The 19272-nt window shown below is 40.6% G+C and overlaps 2 protein-coding genes across 5 annotated transcripts in view; one reads left to right on the plus strand and one right to left on the minus strand.

The window, feature by feature from the left end:
• Positions 1-19051, minus strand: part of RBM33 (RNA binding motif protein 33) — a 90060-nt gene extending 71009 nt beyond the window's left edge. For all 4 annotated transcript variants that reach the window (XM_075212125.1, XM_075212124.1, XM_075212128.1 and 1 more), the window contains exons 1-4: positions 18842-19051; positions 7876-7954; positions 2161-2209; positions 1968-2050 (exon numbers count right to left, since the gene is read on the minus strand). In XM_075212125.1, the coding sequence (XP_075068226.1) occupies positions 1968-2050; positions 2161-2209; positions 7876-7954; positions 18842-18860 (230 nt within the window). In that variant the 5' untranslated portion in view covers positions 18861-19051. The remainder of the gene's footprint in view (positions 1-1967; positions 2051-2160; positions 2210-7875; positions 7955-18841) is intronic.
• Positions 19052-19110: 59 nt separating this feature from the next.
• CNPY1 (canopy FGF signaling regulator 1) overlaps positions 19111-19272 on the plus strand; it is an 86624-nt gene continuing 86462 nt past the window's right edge. The window contains exon 1 of the mRNA XM_075212130.1: positions 19111-19213. The gene's annotated coding sequence lies outside the window, so the exon portion shown is untranslated. The remainder of the gene's footprint in view (positions 19214-19272) is intronic.

A 19272-nucleotide genomic window follows, 5' to 3' on the forward strand; every position in this document is an offset into this window, starting at 1 on the left:
AGTTAGTAGAGATGGCCTGTCTCCTGTGGGATATGCCTAAACCCCATAGTGCCTCTTTCCCTGCCCATGGTAGAGAATAAAACAAGGCGTCACAGGACCTGGTCTAAGACACCTGTAAAGGACAATACATTAAAAAAAAAAACCTGCAGCAGTGTCCATATAGTAACAGTGGTAATTTTTTTTCTTTGCCATTCTGGATGCATATGACCTACTGACATAATGACACCTAAGGAGTCTGGTGCACTGCTGCAGATCTACTAAGAGTGGAAGTCTGACAGCTGTACAGTCACATGTATTTCAATTAAAAGCTGGAAAACTATTCCTTCTTAATGTAGACACGGAGTCTGTCTCAGAATGAAAGCCTGCACCATTGATCAAGGAGGAGAGTGAAAACATAAGAAACGTGCATCACACAGTAACCAAGGATTCCTTGATCATCTCTGTCAAAACCGGAGACCTCCCTCCAGAATGCGTGCATGAGGGAGATACTTCAGCTATCACAAACATAGGACAGAGCATAGAGGGTAGTACAGGTAAATGCTAAGCCAACAACAGTGCCCCTGTATTATTGTCTCCCATATCACAAAATGAGGAGAGTGTTATCTACTACCAAACCCCAGATTGGAGGAGGTATTATGCTTTGGATGATATGCAGATTCACATTATTGGGCACCTCCACTGGCCATATCACAATAAACATTGCTGGAGCTCAGGTTATAGGTGGAGGTGCAGGATTTCTTCAGTAATAAGGCAATATGAGAAACACAGGACTTTATTCATGCTAAAGCTCCTCTTCATTGAAATAGATTTTTTATAAAAAAAAATATATATATATTTCTAATTAGATACTTTAAAATTGGGTACATTTATGTGTAACAATACTAATTAAAGCCACTGTTTGTGAACTGTAACAAGATGAGTACTATAGGTCAGTGGTTCCCAAACTGTGTGCCTAGGCTCCCCTGGGGTGTCTCGGCCAGGGCCAAGCAAGGCGGGGGACTACTTGGTAATTATTTTGGCTTAGGGGTGCCTTGAAAAACTTATGGCGGCCCTAAGGGTGCCTTGAACTGAAAAAGTTTGCAATCCACTGCTATAGGTTATCATCTGCCTCCAAACTTAGGGGGAAATTCAATTGCCATCGATGTGGCGCGCAGAAATCAGTCTTGAAAAAGTCACATGCTTGTGACAAAACCGGTCAGCCAATCACACTGATTTCCAGGTATTACCATTTGCGTGCTACGCTGGAACGCACGCCGCTACCCCGACAGCAACGAGCTTGCATCACTTCACGAACGGACACTTGTCCTCCATCACCAACTGACGTCAGCTCTAATACGAGTATCAGGACTTATCCACTGGACATCATCACAAGTATTGGGACTGTCCTATATTCCATCTCATTATCTGATTACCTATTAAGGGTGGCCACAATTATAGAACTTTCTTAGCCTTAGTATTTGGACTTATGGGCTGATCACTTCTGTGACCTTGGAACCCATGGACACTGTTTTGCTTCAACATATAGGATTTTCATACTGTGTTCATTATTGTTGTTTATATTATGCCGCTTGTTAATTAAATCTATTTTATCTCAATGTCAGCCAGCCACATTCTCTTGACTTAGTTGTATTATTCCACTTACAGATCCGAGCTATTATTAGTAACACACATACAGTTACCAGCACAAGGTCTGTCATTTTGAGTGCTGAATTTTTGCTATTTATCACAGCGATGCCAGACTGCGCACATTGCCGGCAATTACGGTAGGAGTCCCTGCTCAATTTTTTCTCTCACCTCTATGGGGTGTGAAAAAAATTTAGCTAAGATCCGTCCCATAACATCGGCACAAGGTGTCTTCCCGGATGTTCCAGAGACGCATCGCTCTGAGATGAATCTCCTTCTTAATTTTTAACATGGAAACTACAGTCAGAAATAATGTATTACAGCAAAGGTGCAATGAAACATACCTGTAATTAGCCTTATCAGGCTCCTCCTCATCACTTTGGAGAAGATCATCATTTAGTTCTTCATCAGACAGGTCTGGTGAAATCTGATTACAACACATTAATTGCATTGGTCAGAAGAAATATCTGGGCTAAATGAGATCATTTAAATAAATTTATACATACATACACACACATACATAAATAAATGGTATACCTTTTTCCCAGGCAAATAATCTTCCTCAAGCAGATCATCCTCCAGTTCACTGAAAATACACAATGCAGACTGAATTACTAATAAATATCACTTATTCCACTATGGAACACATCACAAATATAGCACACAGTAGTCATTTGTTTGGTATCTTAGCTGAATGGTTACCACAGACAGAGGTCACAGCATTCAGGAAGTAAGCAACGCCTAATTGAAATTCATGTTATCGCTAAAATGAGGATTTTTAAACTCGCGATAAATCCATTTCTCTGATTTCATCTGGAGGACACTGTTAACATGGGGTTGTGTGAGGGGAGTGGTGTTTGGCACTTAACTAGTTTGCTTTGCCAATGCATCCTTCTGACAAATCCCTCTCCCCTCTGCAACACCCCTGTAGCCTCTTCAGTTTAGACGAAATAGCAGAAGAGCAGAAAAAAGGGAACGCAGTGTCCCCCAGATGGAATCAGAAAAACGGATTTATCGAGAGTATAAAAATCCTTTTTTTTCCCCTTTCATTCTATCTGGGGGACACTGCTACCATGGGGACTTTCTAATGCAGCCCCCTTAAGGAAGGGACCGCACTGACAGCCCAGCACGTAGAGCACTATGACCAAAACTGGAGTCTGCCGACGCAGAGACATTGAATTGGTAAAATTTTGTAAAGGTGTGGACCGAGGAACAAGGGGCTGCTCTGCATACCTGGTCCACTGAGACCCATTTCGCGCAGCCCAAAAATGCGCCCACCGAATGGTTAGAATGGGCAACAATACGATCTGGCACATGTCGGTTAGCATTGATATAAGCCTGCTTAATTGTCGACGCAAGCCATCTAGCAACAGATTGCTTGGAGGCCGGCCATCCTCGTTTTGAGGGGTCAAATAAAATAAAGAATCCGTGCAGCGAATCTTTGATGTCCTATGGACATAGATTCGGAGAGCTCTGATCACATCCGGAAATTCCATAGAGTCTGTTCCAGACGCTTGTGGTTCCTCGGTGAACACCGGAACCACTATTTCTTGGTTAACATGAAAGCCGGAAACTACTTTTGGAAGGAAAGTAGAAACTGTTCTGAGAACTACCCTATATTCGTGAAACACAAGATACGGTTCGCGAAATCAGAGAGCCCCCAGCTCGGAAACTCTACGAGCTGACGAAATAGCTAGTAGAAAGGCAACCTTCCTTTTTAAGAATCGTATCTTCGCAGTCTGTAACAGTTCAAAGGGCGGTCCTTGAAGCATATTAAGGACCAGATTAAGATCCCAGGATGCTGTGGGTGGAATATATGGAGGTTGCATATGCAGGACGGTCCTGACGTCCGGTATGTCTGCCAGGTGATGGTAAAAAAAAAAAAAAACACAGAAAGAGCGAAAATCAGCACTTTTAAGGAGCCCAGGCAAAGGCCCGCATTCAGGCCACCCTGGAGAAAGGCAAGAAATCTTGAGGCGGAACAAAGCCATATGGGAGGTCCGGCTCTCACACTATCTAATGTAGGTAAGTCAGGTGCAGTGGTAAATACGAGCAGAGACTGGTTTTCTAGCACTAAGGAGGGTGTCCACTACTTGTGTAGAGAACCCTCTGGACCTCCAAAGGTTGGCTTCAACAACCATGCCGTTAAATTCAGCCGAGGTAAGTCCTGATGTTGGAATGGTCCCTGTAAAAGGTGGTAATTGAAGACCTGGACCTACCGCCATCAACAGGACCCCCCCAACCCCCAAACTGGAGCCACCAGTATAACTGGAAGTCCACCCTGCGTGACTCTCCGAAGGATGCAAGGAATCATGGAAATGGGGGGTGGGGGAAACACGACAGGTATCCTAACCTGAAGTCCCAAGGCATTGTCATTACATCGACGGCCACTGCTAAGGGATCCCTTGCTCTTGAGCAAAAGTGTAGGACCTTTTAGTTGTGAGGAGATGCCATTAGGTCTTAGTCCAGGGTCCCACATTAAACAACCAGAGACTGAAAGACCTCTGGATGAAGAAACCATTCCCCTGGCAGAACTGCATGCTGGCTTAGATAGTCTGCTTCACAGTTCTGGATGCCTGGAATAAAGAATGCGGAGGTGGAGGGAACGTGGTTTTTGACAGAGGTCAAAATCCGAGTCGCCACCTCCATTGCTCTTGCACTTTTGGTGCCCCGCTGTCTGTTGACGTACGACACTGCCATGGCTTTGTCGGACTGTAGACGGACCGGTTGGCCCTGCAGGATGGACTAGGCGCCCTGTAAGGCCTTTAACATGGCATTCAGTTCCAATATGCTGAAGGGAAGAGAGGTCTCCTGAGTGGCCCGGAGCCCCTGAAATCTAAAATGAAGGGCCACAGACCCCCATCCGCAAAGGCTGGCGTCTGGGGATGTTAAGAACCAAGACCATGGGGCAAAGGACCTGCCTACTAGCAAATTGTCCTGGGCTATCCACCATCTGAGGGAATGTCCCAATGGCGTTCCAACTTCTAATGCGATCTTGACCACTTTTTTTTTTTTTTTTTTTTTAAGAGGCCCCATTGGAAACAACGAGAGTGAATTTGACCATAAGAGAGAGTCTCGAAGGTCGATACCATCTTTCCTAGTAATTGCATGCATAAGAGGACCGACTGTCTGCGGCAGGACAAAACTTGAATTGCAGTCCCACAAGGATCGCGATTCGTCCTCTGGAAGGAATGAATACCTTCTGTTTGCTGGTATGCATTATCAGTCCTAGAAAAGTAATTCTCTGGCAAGGGGTTAACTGGGATTTGGCCCGATATATGAGCCACCCATACATCTCCAGGATCCTGATGGTGAGCTGCAGATGTTGTTCGAGCAGGTGAGCAGAGGCAGCCTTGATTAGTAGATCGTTCAGATAGGGCACTATTTGCACACCTGTGGAATGAAGACAAGCCGTCATCACCGCCATTATTTTTGTAAACACCCTTGGTGCTGTTGCAAGGCCGAATGGGAGAGCTGTGAACTGGTAGTGAGAAGGTCCCACTGTGAATCTGAGAAGAGCCTGATGTGTCTTCCAGATTGGAACGTGGAGGTAGGCGTCTAATGTCCAGAGACGCCATGAACTGGTTTGCTTCCAGTCCGTTGATAATCGACCTGAGGGATTCAGGTGTAAGGTGTAAATTCAACGGTTTTAGGTTCAAAATAGGGCGGAAGGAGCCACCCAGCTTCCGGACCAAAACAAAAAAAGGTTGGAGTACAAACCCTGTCTCTTTTGGTGTTCTGGAACTTCCTAGATGACACCTGCATAAAAGAGGAGACGCAACACGGAGGAGCATTGCCCGTTTTCTTTGTGGGTCGCGGAGCAAACTGGTTGCGAAAAACCGACGAGGAGCTGGGCCTGATAGGTCTATTATGTAACCTCTCGTCATGATCCCACGAATCCAACTGTTCTCCGAGGACTCTGCCCACTGATCTCTGAACAGATGCAAACGTCCCCCCACTCCCGTGAGAAGAGTGGGGTGGGCATCAAGCTGTCGGTTTATGCGGGAGCTTGGAAGAGGGATGATTCGTGGAGGAGGAGGCAGGCCTACCTCGGTGCAAGTGTCCTCTGGTGCCAGATGGTCTGGACCTGTGATAGTCTGGCTCTGGATCCCCCGCCTGTCCAGAGACAACGGACTCCGTTATGCCTGAACTAAGGGGGTCTATTGTTACAGAGGTTGAAGGGAGTACCGTAGCAACCGCTGGAATCTCTGCCGGTTTAGAAAGCAGTTGTACCAATGTGGTAATCCCCTGCATCAGGGCAGCCGACCACGCAGAAGTTTCCGTTATAGGTGGAGCATTAGTGTGTGCCTGTGCTACCATGGAAACCCCACTGCAGTCAGTACAAAGCGCACCCGAGTCCTGTTGTTCAATGGGTAATTTAATCTTACACGTATAATACTTTGATCGAGGTGCTTTACCCTTGTCATACATTTTATAAAGAACAGTGTTCACAGTAATAAAATGTAATACAGGCAATCACACAAGAAATAGACAGAAGATACTAACTAATCTATGACAGAAGTCAAAAGATAGTATCCTTGTTAAGGCTGTGTGTGAAACAAAAGAATATCTATGCAAGTAATATTCTATCTATTAATATATTTGCATAAATAAGTCTTATAATACACCCCTCTCTCTATATAGCGAGTATAGAAAAGGATTATTGGTACTTAGCCTACCCAAGGCTAAGCTGTCTGGAGCAGGAGAGGTCTGCCAGCAGCTCTGGTATTTCCTTAGAAGCAGCTGCTGCCTTATTCCTGGGCAGATTTTGCCGCTTTGGGAGAGTCCAAAGTTTCTCTGCAGGCGGGGGAGCTCTATTATTCTAGCTCTCCCAGTCCTGCACTTGCTCCATCTTATACCACCATGGCTGTAAACACGATCTACTGCTTCCTTCTAAGCAGTAATCGCCACTTCAGTGCTTCTCCTGGTCACTGAAAATAAAGACCAAGCTCCCCCCCTCTTTTTCGGAGGAGGGGACTAGGTGTAGTCCAGCAATGGCAGCCTCCGATGGCAGCGATTACCTAGTGACGATCAGTGTGACAGCGGCTTATATAAGCCACCTGTCAGCACTAAGAATGACATGAACCCCCTTCCCCCCCCCCCCCCAAAAAAAACCTGTCTGCTGTCTGCGAGCCATTCGGCTCTCTGACAGCTGCTTCTTTTCGTAAATGAGTGTGCTCTGTGTGAAGGACAGAGCCCACCTCTGTAGGGAAAAAAAATCTATAAAATTTAAGTTAAATAAAACATATTGGGGCATATTCAATAGTTTCCCGCCGCGTTAAAACTACTACCGTTATTACGGTAATAGCTGGCTTTCAGCTTGCTGCGAGCTGAAATCCAGCGAGAAAACTACCGTAACAACGGTAATAGTGCGCGCTGCAAGATTTTCGCTGTTTCCGCCGACAACTGAATATGCCCCATTAACTGGAAAATTTTTACTACCTAGCATAAGTGAACCCAACTCCCTTGGGCACTTAACTAAAACTGAAGAGGCTACATGGGGGTTGCAGAGGGGAGGGGTTTGCCAGCGAGATGCATTAACAAAGTTAACTAGTTAAGTGCCAAATTCCACTCCCCTCACACAACCCCATGGTAGCAGTGTCCCCCAGATCGGATGAAAGAGAAAAGGACATTATGCTGTCAGAAAACATATATTCTGTCCTTTTACATAAAATAAGTGAAAACATTTAAAAACGTTTTCAACTTTTTTTTTTATTGGAATTGGTTGTGACACGATTACACTGTTGTCCCACCGTATTACTTTGTTGTTTTGAAAGGGTGACTTTCCTTAGAAATAATTGGCCCACATTAAATTGTACATAACCAAACCACCCCTCTGTGCCATTTAACACCATCATGCCCAGTGCTAGTCTTGCACTCATTTGCCTTATTTACGCTCATGTAAATACAGGAATGGGTATAGGACATGGATATGAATGAAAACAAAGCCCTTTCATGTTTCAAGAGCATTTTGTAAAATGAAACAATTTACAATGTCAATGGAAACTTAACAACATTTACAGTAATCAGCCGGCCAATCTATAGAAGGAAAGCTTGCTAAATTCTGCATGCTGTCCTGGCATCTCTCTAGGCAAAGTCAAAGCCTGCATATCTTCTGAACACTGAAATGCTTACAGCCGCTCTAACATCTTCAGTAGAATCAAAATTTACGCTTAGACTGGAATACAAAATGCCACCACAAGTAAAGAGAATGTAAATCAATGTATGGTGCTTAAACAGAAACATAACTACCTGTCCCAGTCATCATCCGTAGCTCTTCTTCTTCTAGACCTTTCCGCGCCAGGCTTATCAAATTGATCAAAGTCATCGTCTGCAAAGAGGAAGATCTTGTTAACTGGAATATTAAATATATCATCCAAAACCACTTTCAGGTAAGAAAAATGTTCTACACATGAAATGTTTGTAAGATGCTAGCAGTGCGCAGTACTTTTAAACACCTCAGCTGCCAGTTTCATACATCTGCATATAACAAATGGGGAAATTTAGTAAGGAATACATTATACAAACAAATACAGAAATAGATTTTGAGCAGCCAATGCGAGTTGTTAAGGTTTTTAGGAAAGCTGCTGGTGCACTTGTTCAGTAATGAAAATGTAAAGGGGAAATCTCAGCTTGGAGAAGCATTATTACACACACCATAGCCCCCAGTTCAGATTTACATGTTCTGTATACAAATAAATAATAATAATTAAAAAAAAAACACCAAAACATGGAGTAGTACATCACACATTCCCACTAAAGTTTTGTGAGAGGCTCTTCTAATGATTATGCTGCATTATGGCAATATTAAACATGATGAGTAATAATGATGATCCCATTCACTTTTTAAGGAATACTAATAAAACAAGCAAATCTATAATATTATATTACAATTAAAACACATACATTACTGAGCTTGATAGTATACCAAAAATAAGCATTTACAGTGTTCTCACCAGAAAATATTGCCATCCGGGTAGCATTAAGGAGTAGCTGACTGAGGGCAGTTGTAATACTTTGCAATAAATATTAAAAAAGTTGGAGGTTATTGCCCATACCTGCCAGGACAAGTGGTCTGTTGTCTAACACACACTGCTGGCTAAAGTGCTTATGTAGTGTCTTTTCTTATTGGAGAAACAATGGTTTATTGTATTATAATAGGACACTTTTGGGCTCCAAGAGCCGGGTGGCAAGTAAAAAAAAAAAAGCAGAGTGGAGCACCCGGGACCTAGGTACTTCGGAGAACAATGATTTATCCATAAAAATACACAATGAGCCAATATAAAAATGGAGAGCTACATTTACAAAATATGTATGTAAAAGTGCCATACCTTAACAGTGATGGGCAACCTGATACACTTCTGGAAACACATGTGTGGTCCTCTTACCCTTAATCTCAGTAATAAGTTAAAACAATATGTTCATCCACAGACCCACAACTCCTGTCTCCTACGATGTTGCTGTCTTTCACCCACTCCCCTCTGCATATCTGGCAACACTAAAAAAATAGCTAGATAAAATTAAAAGACCCCAAATGACATCCACACCCTCACATCGGCCATTCACTTGACCACAATACCCCTCAAATCCCTCACTTGATCCTCATCTCTAAGTGCTCCAGAACTACCATTAGGCACAAAATTCCCAATGTGCCCTTAGATCTCACATGTGCTCCAAAACTCCATTCAAACCCTCATACCACTCAGAGGACCAAAACATCCCCATTAACCTCTCAGTGGGCGTACCAGTGTCCCCACAACTACTTAGTCATTCACCACTCTACCAAAAATTCCTTTAGTAATCAGGAATCAGTAGGACAGTTCCCTCCTACGGAGACATGAGGGAGGCCAGGTGGTGCAGACTCCACCTCCTCCTCTAATATTAGATTTGTCATGTGACCTCTGTGCGTTGTATGTAGGTCATGTGATGCAGAAGTCTGTTGCTCCATTCAGATTCAGTCCTATTCTGTCTGCTTTATGCCCTGGCTCATAAGAGGGCAATTTCGAAAAAAGTTTCATCTCATATCGACTGTTTTATCTCAAACATCTTTGGCTATAAGCTCCTGAAACTATTACATATGTACTTGTGAATATAATTTTGAAATTGAACTGTAGGAAAAAATGCACTGGGCATGGACAAGTGTTTTTTTCATAAAAACAAAAAAACAAACACAAAACATATGGTGAGACATGGACAGGAGAAGGTAGAGCTGGAGACTGCAGATATCTGTGAATAAAACATTTGGGCTCAAATTACAGAAAGTACTTATAACTTTTCTGCAACTTCAAAAAGTAGAAATTAAGTTTTCCGACTACAGATATGAAACCATTACTCACAGTGATAATGACTGTAGGTAAACAGATAATATTGCAGCAATAGATATCCCCAACACCTCTACTTCTATACGAGATTAAAAACAAATTGTTGGAAATCCTTTACATCCTATACTTTGACAGAAGGGCATCACTCCTAGATATACAAAAGGGAGCATCTATATTGTACAATAAATGGGGAAATATATATAAACTCCAAAAGACGATGCTCAGACTAATATTATAAAGATATTCAAGTCCACAGTTTGGAATCACTATAGACAAATTGGGCGACCTGCAGATTAATGAAGATAGAAATGTATATGAAAGAGGCACAAATATCAACAGTGTAAAAAGGGAGAAAGTCGTTATTTAAAGGCCACTTGGAAGCTGCCACATTTCTCCTCTTAAATTGAAGCCTAACCAAATTTGTATTCATCTATCACAGTGGATGAAGAACTAGGGAAGTGGACGGCACCAAGGGACTGTGATGTCCGCACTCGTAGAACAGTCAAACGTAAAAACATAATTTTTGTTATTAAATAAAATTATTTTGTTCTTGAAATCTTTTACAAACTAAAGTGATTAATGTCTAACAGTATTATTGTCATCACTGTATTACTCTTTTAGATGCCTGTATATGAGCAATGTGAACATACACTATGTACTCAAACTAAACTGTTAAATATCTGTAAAATACATAGTTAATAAAACTCCCTTAACATGTGTTTTCTGATATTTTCAAGACCTATGCCATCAGATATGTACACTACAGTGAGTCGATTTAAGCAATGACATTAAGCACGCTGTCAATCGAGTTGAGCCTTTATTCATATTTGTCCTAACATCAGTTGAAGATGTTTGATGAAGTTCTTTATTCCCATATCTCTTGACCTTCAGCTGTGAAACTGGGTACTGTGTTCCCAGACCACCTCCTCCCTCGTAACTGAAGTTAACACTGGAATGTAAAAATATGAAAAAGAAGCATATACCAGGACCCAAAGGATTACCCAAACCAAGGTATCTGCTTGTAATCAGTCAATCGTTGAGACAAATTAACATAATCAATGACAGAGAATCATCAGGAAAGCATCAGATTTCAAACAAACACAAATGCAATGATTAGGTATTCTCCCCTTTTCACTAGACAATTATTATTCATCATATATACATTTTTTGTATTGATTGGCTGTCAGAATCTTATCGGTTGGTTATATTAGGGGAGACATTTGGAACCTGGGGAACTACTTGTGAAATGTTTGCACTGATAAACACTTATGAACAAAATCACCATATCTTAAATTGATCAACTATCATACAACTGGGCATGTCCATCCCAACTGGGAGTTCTAGGCAAAGGCATTATCATAAAGACTCAAATCATCACTTTGGTATTCAGGGAAATGCTTTAAAGTGAAGAGAAGTGTATAAAACATAATATTTTAGGCTTCTGTATTTCAGCAATATACGATGCACTCAAATCACATTACAAATGATAGTGGAGAAACTAATTTATAAGGGCACCGAAATCACATAAATACGTAAGTATTCTAATACAAAATATTATTTGAAACCACAACCACCACCATTTTAAACATATTGATTATAACACAAACTGACTTCTTCACCCAACTTATTCAAACACATTCATAAATACCGAGAACTCTCCAGTTATAAAAACAACATAATAGACGTTTTAGATTTCTATAGTCCGCCTTCAACTAAAATCTTGCTTAAAGGTGTTATCAATTGTAAAGAGACAAAAACACAAAATTAAGTATCTCAGAGTATTTGTAACAAAACATTTTCACCATTTCTCAGAATTCTTTAGAATGCTGGTCCTAGATTCCATTTTATACGTATACCGTATTTGAGAGATAACGGAGGTAACAAATTGTGAGATTTCCAGCCAGCTGCTGTTTGACAATTTGCAGTATTTTAAAATAAGATCTACTAGATGGGTGGTCACACTCGGGAATGGTTAGGGAAAGAAGGTATTTTGGATCTTTTGGTACTTCAGCATACGTGATATCTTTACGAACGCTTGAGATTTCTTTCCAAAGCAATTTGTTTTTGCCATTGCCACCTGTTCGTGGACATCGTACCTCTTTGTAAGCACCCCATCAAACAGATCAGAAGAAGAAATTCGGTGGAATGTGGAAACCTTGAGGCTTTTTTGTTTTGTTTAAAGTTAATTAACCCTTCTCGCAAATACTTATCATTGGGAAACTCAAACAATGTCACTAATATCAAACACCAAAAGCTTCAGTACGTCATTTATCTGATATATTATATCTGATTTCCACAGATCAGCGATTGGTAAATGCTTCCTCTGTTCTCTCTCTTCACCCATTGATATACTATAACCATTTTAAATACTTTAAAAGAAGAATGAGGTGTTCATACATGCCCATTCCATTTTATGTAATTTGTGTGCTGCAAATCTTCAGGTAAGCGCAGGATGTATACAAATGTTCTGTTTATATGAACCTATTGATCTTCTTAATATTTTTAAACCACTATTACTTTCAGATGTAATGCCTCAGTCACAATTAAATGTTTTAAATAAAAACAAACATGGATTATAGTGCCCCTTGTATTCTTAGCCTGATGGCTGGAGGATCTTTAAATAAACTGTACACACATGGGTCACAAAGATGCACAGACCTGGCTTTTTGGGCACCACAGTCAGACTATTACTATTCTGACTAGTAATGTACAACCAAACTGAAAACAAATGTCTGGAAAAGCAAATATGTATGGGTGTGGCCAGCCTAATTCCTGCTGTAACCTCTTGGCCTATGCTAGTGTACAAACACTCAGCAGATTGAACATGTTATAGCACAACACAGTACAGCAAAGTACACACAACAGTGAAACGACTACTTGGCTCGATATCGCATTAGTATGTACACTGAAACGATGAACAATTGTCTTCCCAAAGCACACAGAGTCATTGATTGAGGTTTTCAAGCGGACTTGAAAATCTCGTTCAGTAATGAAACAATGTCATTCCAATCCTGCAGTGTGTATGCACTCATGATCAGGATCTCCATAGAGTTTACAGAGTCAGGATCTTTTCAGCCGATGGTTCCGACAGATGAAGAGCACAGATCTGAAGGTAAATCTTGTAAAACGTGTATAGTGTGTTTAGCGTCCTGATAGGGACTTTTTTTAATCAGTCGTTGTTAAAATCATTATAGGTAACACATCGGGAGAAAATTTCTGTAGGGGGTACATAGCCTAAGCCAATCACACAAACTATGGCTTCTGAGCTGTCCAAGAGTAATACAAGATATACAATGGCGGCAATTTTCTGTGCGTTATTCCTAAATTGTGGGCTGCTGTGTATCTGAGCTTTCACCCCAGTCTCCCCTTCTTATCTCTCTCAAGGGGTCACCTCAGTTATACATAACTATGTGCTAATTAGTGATCTAAAAGTTACTTGTTTCACAGCAAAATGAAATGAAAAACAAAAATCTAAAATTAATCTCAGTTACATTGGATAGAACTAAAGTAACTGACCTTTTGAGCAATAAACCAGACATCTCTACATTCATTAATTCATACGATAGCTACCAGTTTAAGGCTACAATATAAAAATTATATAGTTTTAATATCACTCATTGAACTAAACAATTAAAATGCTTTGCACAACTCAAAGGCTTAACACTGCAGCACATTTTTTTCCTTTCAAGGTCTATCATAGTGTATAGCTCACAGGTTATATGTTTCAGGTTTCCATTATTCCACAACAAACAGAATTTGCACTGTACAATATAAAACCTACCAACATTGATCATCTATGATATGGTGGTGAGATCGGGCACTGTATCTTTTGTCCCCAGACAGACAGAATAGTTATTTGCTCAGCCCAAATATTTTAGATAGACTAGAGTATGCAATTTGAAAAAAAAAAAACCTAGTCAACAAAGTTACACATATCATTTAACGAATTGACCACAAGAAATACTTAAATATCTGTACTGCTCCAGGGTGATGCAAGACAGAGAAGCAGCAAATAAATGGGACATATAGTAAGAATAGACACCTGTCTTGGAGGTATACAAGCTAGTTTAGTACTACACACTATATATTAATGGCGACATTGGGTTTATAGTATATGTTCATTAAGTTCCAACACTTAATGAACATTCTACAGCAGTTGTTGACTGTTTGTATCAGCTTCTCCACTAAATGCTACAACAAAATTTGGATTTTTCATGGCAACATCCAATATGTGAATTGACTTGTGGTACAATGACACTTCCTAATTAGGTCCCTTCTGTCTTGAAGATTTGTTCTGGTGGGAAATCAGATTTAGACTCTAATCTTAATTTTAGAGTAGCCATTCCAAAGGAAATCCATTGGGAAAACTGTAGTGAGGAGTCAAAATCCTGTCAAGAGCTGATAAAGTGGAGGCATTCAAAACTATAGCAGATGGCACAATAGCATTTCGATTGAGTTGTTTCAAATATCCCTGCAAGGTTGACTACAGGATCTAGGTCAAAAAGAGGCAAGATCAATTCCTTGAAGAAAAGGCAATGCAAAGGTTTCATTTATAAATGGTCCAAATAGTCTCTTTCACAATAAACCACTCTATTTTACTTTTGATGACTTAACTGACCTTGCCAACTCTTGGATAGCACAGTAACCATTACGCAGACAGTACTAAATACTGTATTTCAAGAAGTACACAACATTTGTAAAACTAATATGACAGTCTTAACTGTGAATGTTTATTTTTACAAAGTCAGAAAACATTGTGCTATAAACGCAAACAAAAAGCTTCAATTACATAATGTAGTTAAGTGTGTTGAAAATTTGAATTTGATTTTCACTGTGTACTTTGACAATACTCCTACTTAAGAGTGCCAACATTGTGTTTATACTAGTAGCAGGTGCTCCTATAAGTCAGAAAAATGTAAGAAAAACAATCTTGCTATTGCATGTCTTCTTACATACTCCAGTTCTAGATAACATTTTTAATAAAGTATCATAGTATGTAGTAGTTTAAATTCTTCAATGTTTGTATGAACATAACTTACAGAAAGTATCCATTTACACAATCTGTATTTACCAGGCTTTAACATGTCACGTGGGTGAATGCATCGCTATACCTTTCTAGGTAGGAATCAACAATTCCTGTGCAGTGCTGAGACAGTGCTATATTCACACATGGGTGAACATGACGTTTTAAAACCAGTAAGTACTGCTCCTGTAAACAGGGTCTTAGTTAGGAACAAGCAGTAAACATGTAAATCATGAATTTTACAGTGCTAAAATATTCAAATATCATTAATAGCACTAACAAAACATAATATGTATAATGCATTCCATCATCATCATTTATTTATAAAGCGTCACTGATTCCGCAGTGCTGTACAGAGAATTCATTCACATCAGTCCCTGCCCCATTGGAGCTTACAGTCTAAATTCCCTAACATACACACAGACAGACTAGGGTCAATTTTGATAGTAGCCAATGAATCTACTAGTATGTTTTCGGAGTGTGGGAGGAAACCCACGCAAACACGGGGACAACATACACAGATAAGGTCAGAGTTGGGAATTGAACTCATGACCCCAGCGCTGTGAGGCAGAAGTGCTAACCACTTAGCCACTGTGCTGTCCATGCTCTACATAGTAAATAATTTAGTAATTTAAACTGTATGATTCTAGATACCACAGTTACTTGGTTCCAATGTGCTACGTTCTAATCATTAAAGTGTTTTTGAGTTTCAGCATGTGAGGGACAGTGATGCAATGTTTGGAACACATTCAGAAATAGGAAGCAGATTATCTAATATATAAATGTCTAGTGGCGTGTGTTAGTCTGTGTGTGTGTGGAAAAAATAAAACCAAGCTGCAGCGCCACCTGCTGGGCGGAGTTATACACTGACCTACTAGATTCTTAGTGTGTGTGGAAAAAAAAATTTCAGAAAGGGCTGAAATTTGGTATACTAAGATGTTTTTAATTTGTTAATTGTTAAAAGTGTTTATAAAGATTTTAAAAAAATATATATATATTTCTTGAAGGAGAAGTGACAGTTGGGAGTGGTTGGTGGTTGCCGGGGGTGACAGTGGGGAGTGGTTGGTGGTTGAGGCCTGGGCTATGGCCCAAATGCATGACAAGAACCTTTTTAACACCTTAAGTAGCTTGATTTGACTAGAATGCATGAGTATCATGCACGGGTTAACGTACGTGTGTGTGTGTGTGTGTGTGTGTGTGTGTGTATGTGTGTGTGTATGTGTGTATGTGTGTGTGTGTGTATGTGTGTATGTGTGTATGTGTGTATGTGTGTATGTGTGTGTGTGTGTATATATATATATATATATATATATATATATATATATATATATATATATATATATATATATATATATATATATATAATAAAAACATGCCATTTAGAGGTTAACAAATATAATACTAGTAGGCTAGGGATGGACAAGTCCTAATCACCATGGTGACTAAAGAAAAACCCAAAAAAGAAAAGAAAAAAGAAAAGTATAAAAAAAAAAAAAAAAAAAAAAAAAGCATCCCGGAACAGGATATGGACCACTAGTATTTACTTCACTATGTAAACTGGGATCACTCATAATTAAGAAAAGCTAGTCAACACAACCACATAGTACAAAAATCCAAAACACCAACTTTATCTTGGGCGCTAGGAGTAACCAGAAATGCCGTATACAAAAAATATGTATTGAATTAAATTAAGAGGTCCCCCAATGCAGCTTTTCATAGGAGGCAGTGTTAATTCTCCATCATATCTAACATATAAAATAGAACAATTAACTGTGCAAACGACACCTACATCACATAATAAACTTAGTATAAAACACCATAATTTGGTAGGAAAATGAAAACAAACAAAATGATCCAATACAATACACACATTTATTCAAATTGACATAAATATTAAAAGAGACTAAACAAAACATGTAGAATCAGTGCAATTAACTCTCCTATTGGCAGCAATATTCATGTTGCTACTAAATTAGTATCATTCTACATGTTTTGTTTAGTCTCTATTTTAATATTTGTCAATTTGAATAAATGTGTGTATTTTATTGGATCATTTTGATTTCTATGTTTTCACTTTACTGCCAATTATGGTGTTTTTATACAGAGTTTATTATGTGATGTAGGTGACATTTGCACAGTTCATTGTTCTCTTTTATATGTAACACAAGCACTTTGCACAGGGAACATCAGTGCGCTTCTCACTGTGTTGACCTCCCTATATGTCTTGGTGACGTTATGCTTTTCTTAAGTGCTACCTGTGTTTATAAGTCTATCCTTCCGCAGCTTGCAGAGAAAGCTGGCTGATGTGTAGGAACATTCTGCAATATGTAGGATTGTGGAGTCAGTGGTGCTGGTACACTGTAGGCCAGTGATAGGCAAACAAATACACTTCAGGGGCCGAATTGGCGGCCCTCAAACCTTCAAAAAGGCTGCCTATTACTGTTAATCTCAGTAATAAATTAAGACAATATATTTAATCAAAGAGACTACTATCTGTAATAACATATTGCAGCGCACAAAGAGCACAGTGGCCTAGTGGTTAGCACTTCCGCTTCACAGCACTGGGGTCATGAGTTTGATTCCCGACCGTGGCCTTATCTGTGAGGAGTTTGTATGTTCTCCCTGTGTTTGCGTTAGTTTCCTCCCACACTCCAAAAACATACTAGTAGGTTAATTGGCTGCTATCAAAAATTGACCCTAGTCTGTGTCTGTCTGTGACTATATTAAGGAATTTAGACTGTAAGCCCCAATGGGGCAGGGACTGATGTGAATGAGATCTCTGTACAGCGCTGCGGAATTAGTGGCGCTATATAAATAAATGTTGATAACAAACAAATATGACAATAAAGCAGAAAGGAGTTGAGGGCTGCAGGTGAAGGCCTGAAGGACCGCCTGTTGTCCATCACTGCTGTAAGGGGACTGGCATTATCAGTGGCACTTATTTATATAGTGCCACAGACTCTAGCGCCTAACAATTATACAGATAAGGGAGAAAAATGTGGGAGTGGCTAATACTTGATATACTCTCCATGCCATTTGGGGTGTATATTTTGCAAAACTAGTGGGGTATCCAGTTCCCTGCTGATGTGCCGTGGAGCGCCTCCAAAACGGTTGTGAAGGCGAAGTATTTTCAGTTTCTTCTTTACATCCCATCCCTATGTGTGTTAGGGAATTTAGACAAAGCCCCAATGGAGCAGGGACAGAAGTGAGCGAGATCTCTGTACAGCACTGTGGAATTGGTAGCGCTATATAAATAAATAGTGATGATGTTGATGATAAAGGTACGCAGGAAAATCAGTGTTGCTCGGATACCATAGTACTCACAAATTAGCGCAACCGACATCATAGGTAAATAAACCCCACCACACACCTACTCTCCTATTGAGATGCTCTGCTCACTGCAAATTTAGTCTTTATAAAATTGCTGGCAACTAACTTTTGGCTCGTTTCCAGACAAATATGTCCAGGGCTGTGGATTTTAATGTTAGGTGTACCAGGCATAACATAAGGCTAAATACATGACCCAGCTCCAATTGTCACGATATCTGTACTAATTCATCTGCTTCTACTTACTCAAAAATGACAATGTAATGTGGACATTTTCTAGTTTATAACTTGATTTTAAACACTGTAAAAATAGCAAATACTCAGCCAACATAATCAGGGAGAACATAAGCGATGCTACACATAGGAGGAGAAATAAAATATACGTGTATATTATAGGTAGACAGAAAGAAGAGGAGACCTGGGTGTATGCATAGCAGCAGGACGATCAGGGATAGTAGTGAATAAATATAAGGGCCACATGAATACAATAATGACAGGGGACATCGCGGCCTAGGCCTGTGCCGCACAGTATGTCATGTGTGTATACCTCCTAACATAGCGGCCATGCTGCTCCGACGTCTCCTCTCTCACATGGACTCGGTAAGGAAACGATCTCAGCGCGGTGACTCCCTCCCGCGGTCAGGGCACCAGGCCAGACGGCTTCGGGAGAAGGGGGAGGGAAAACAGGCAACAACACATCACAACATGGCCGCCGTCTGCTGCCACACTCCGGGCTCGCCGTGCATTGTGGGTAGGATGGGAAAGGTGTCAACATAGATTGGGAGGGCGGAGCTAGGTCTCGGGGGGAGAACTGTGGGCTACGTGCACGCCCGCGGCAGAGACGGAGCTTCAGAACGTGCACGCCAGCGGCAGACTCGGAGCCAGGGAGCGCGCACGGCATTTCTGCTGCCACCAACAAGTAAGTAGAGGGCTGACGTCCCCCTTATCTTATTGTTGGCGGTACAGCCCCAGGGCCCC

The sequence above is a fragment of the Mixophyes fleayi genome, chromosome 5, assembly GCF_038048845.1.
Source record: "Mixophyes fleayi isolate aMixFle1 chromosome 5, aMixFle1.hap1, whole genome shotgun sequence".
In the NCBI taxonomy this organism is placed as follows: Eukaryota; Metazoa; Chordata; class Amphibia; order Anura; family Limnodynastidae; genus Mixophyes; species Mixophyes fleayi.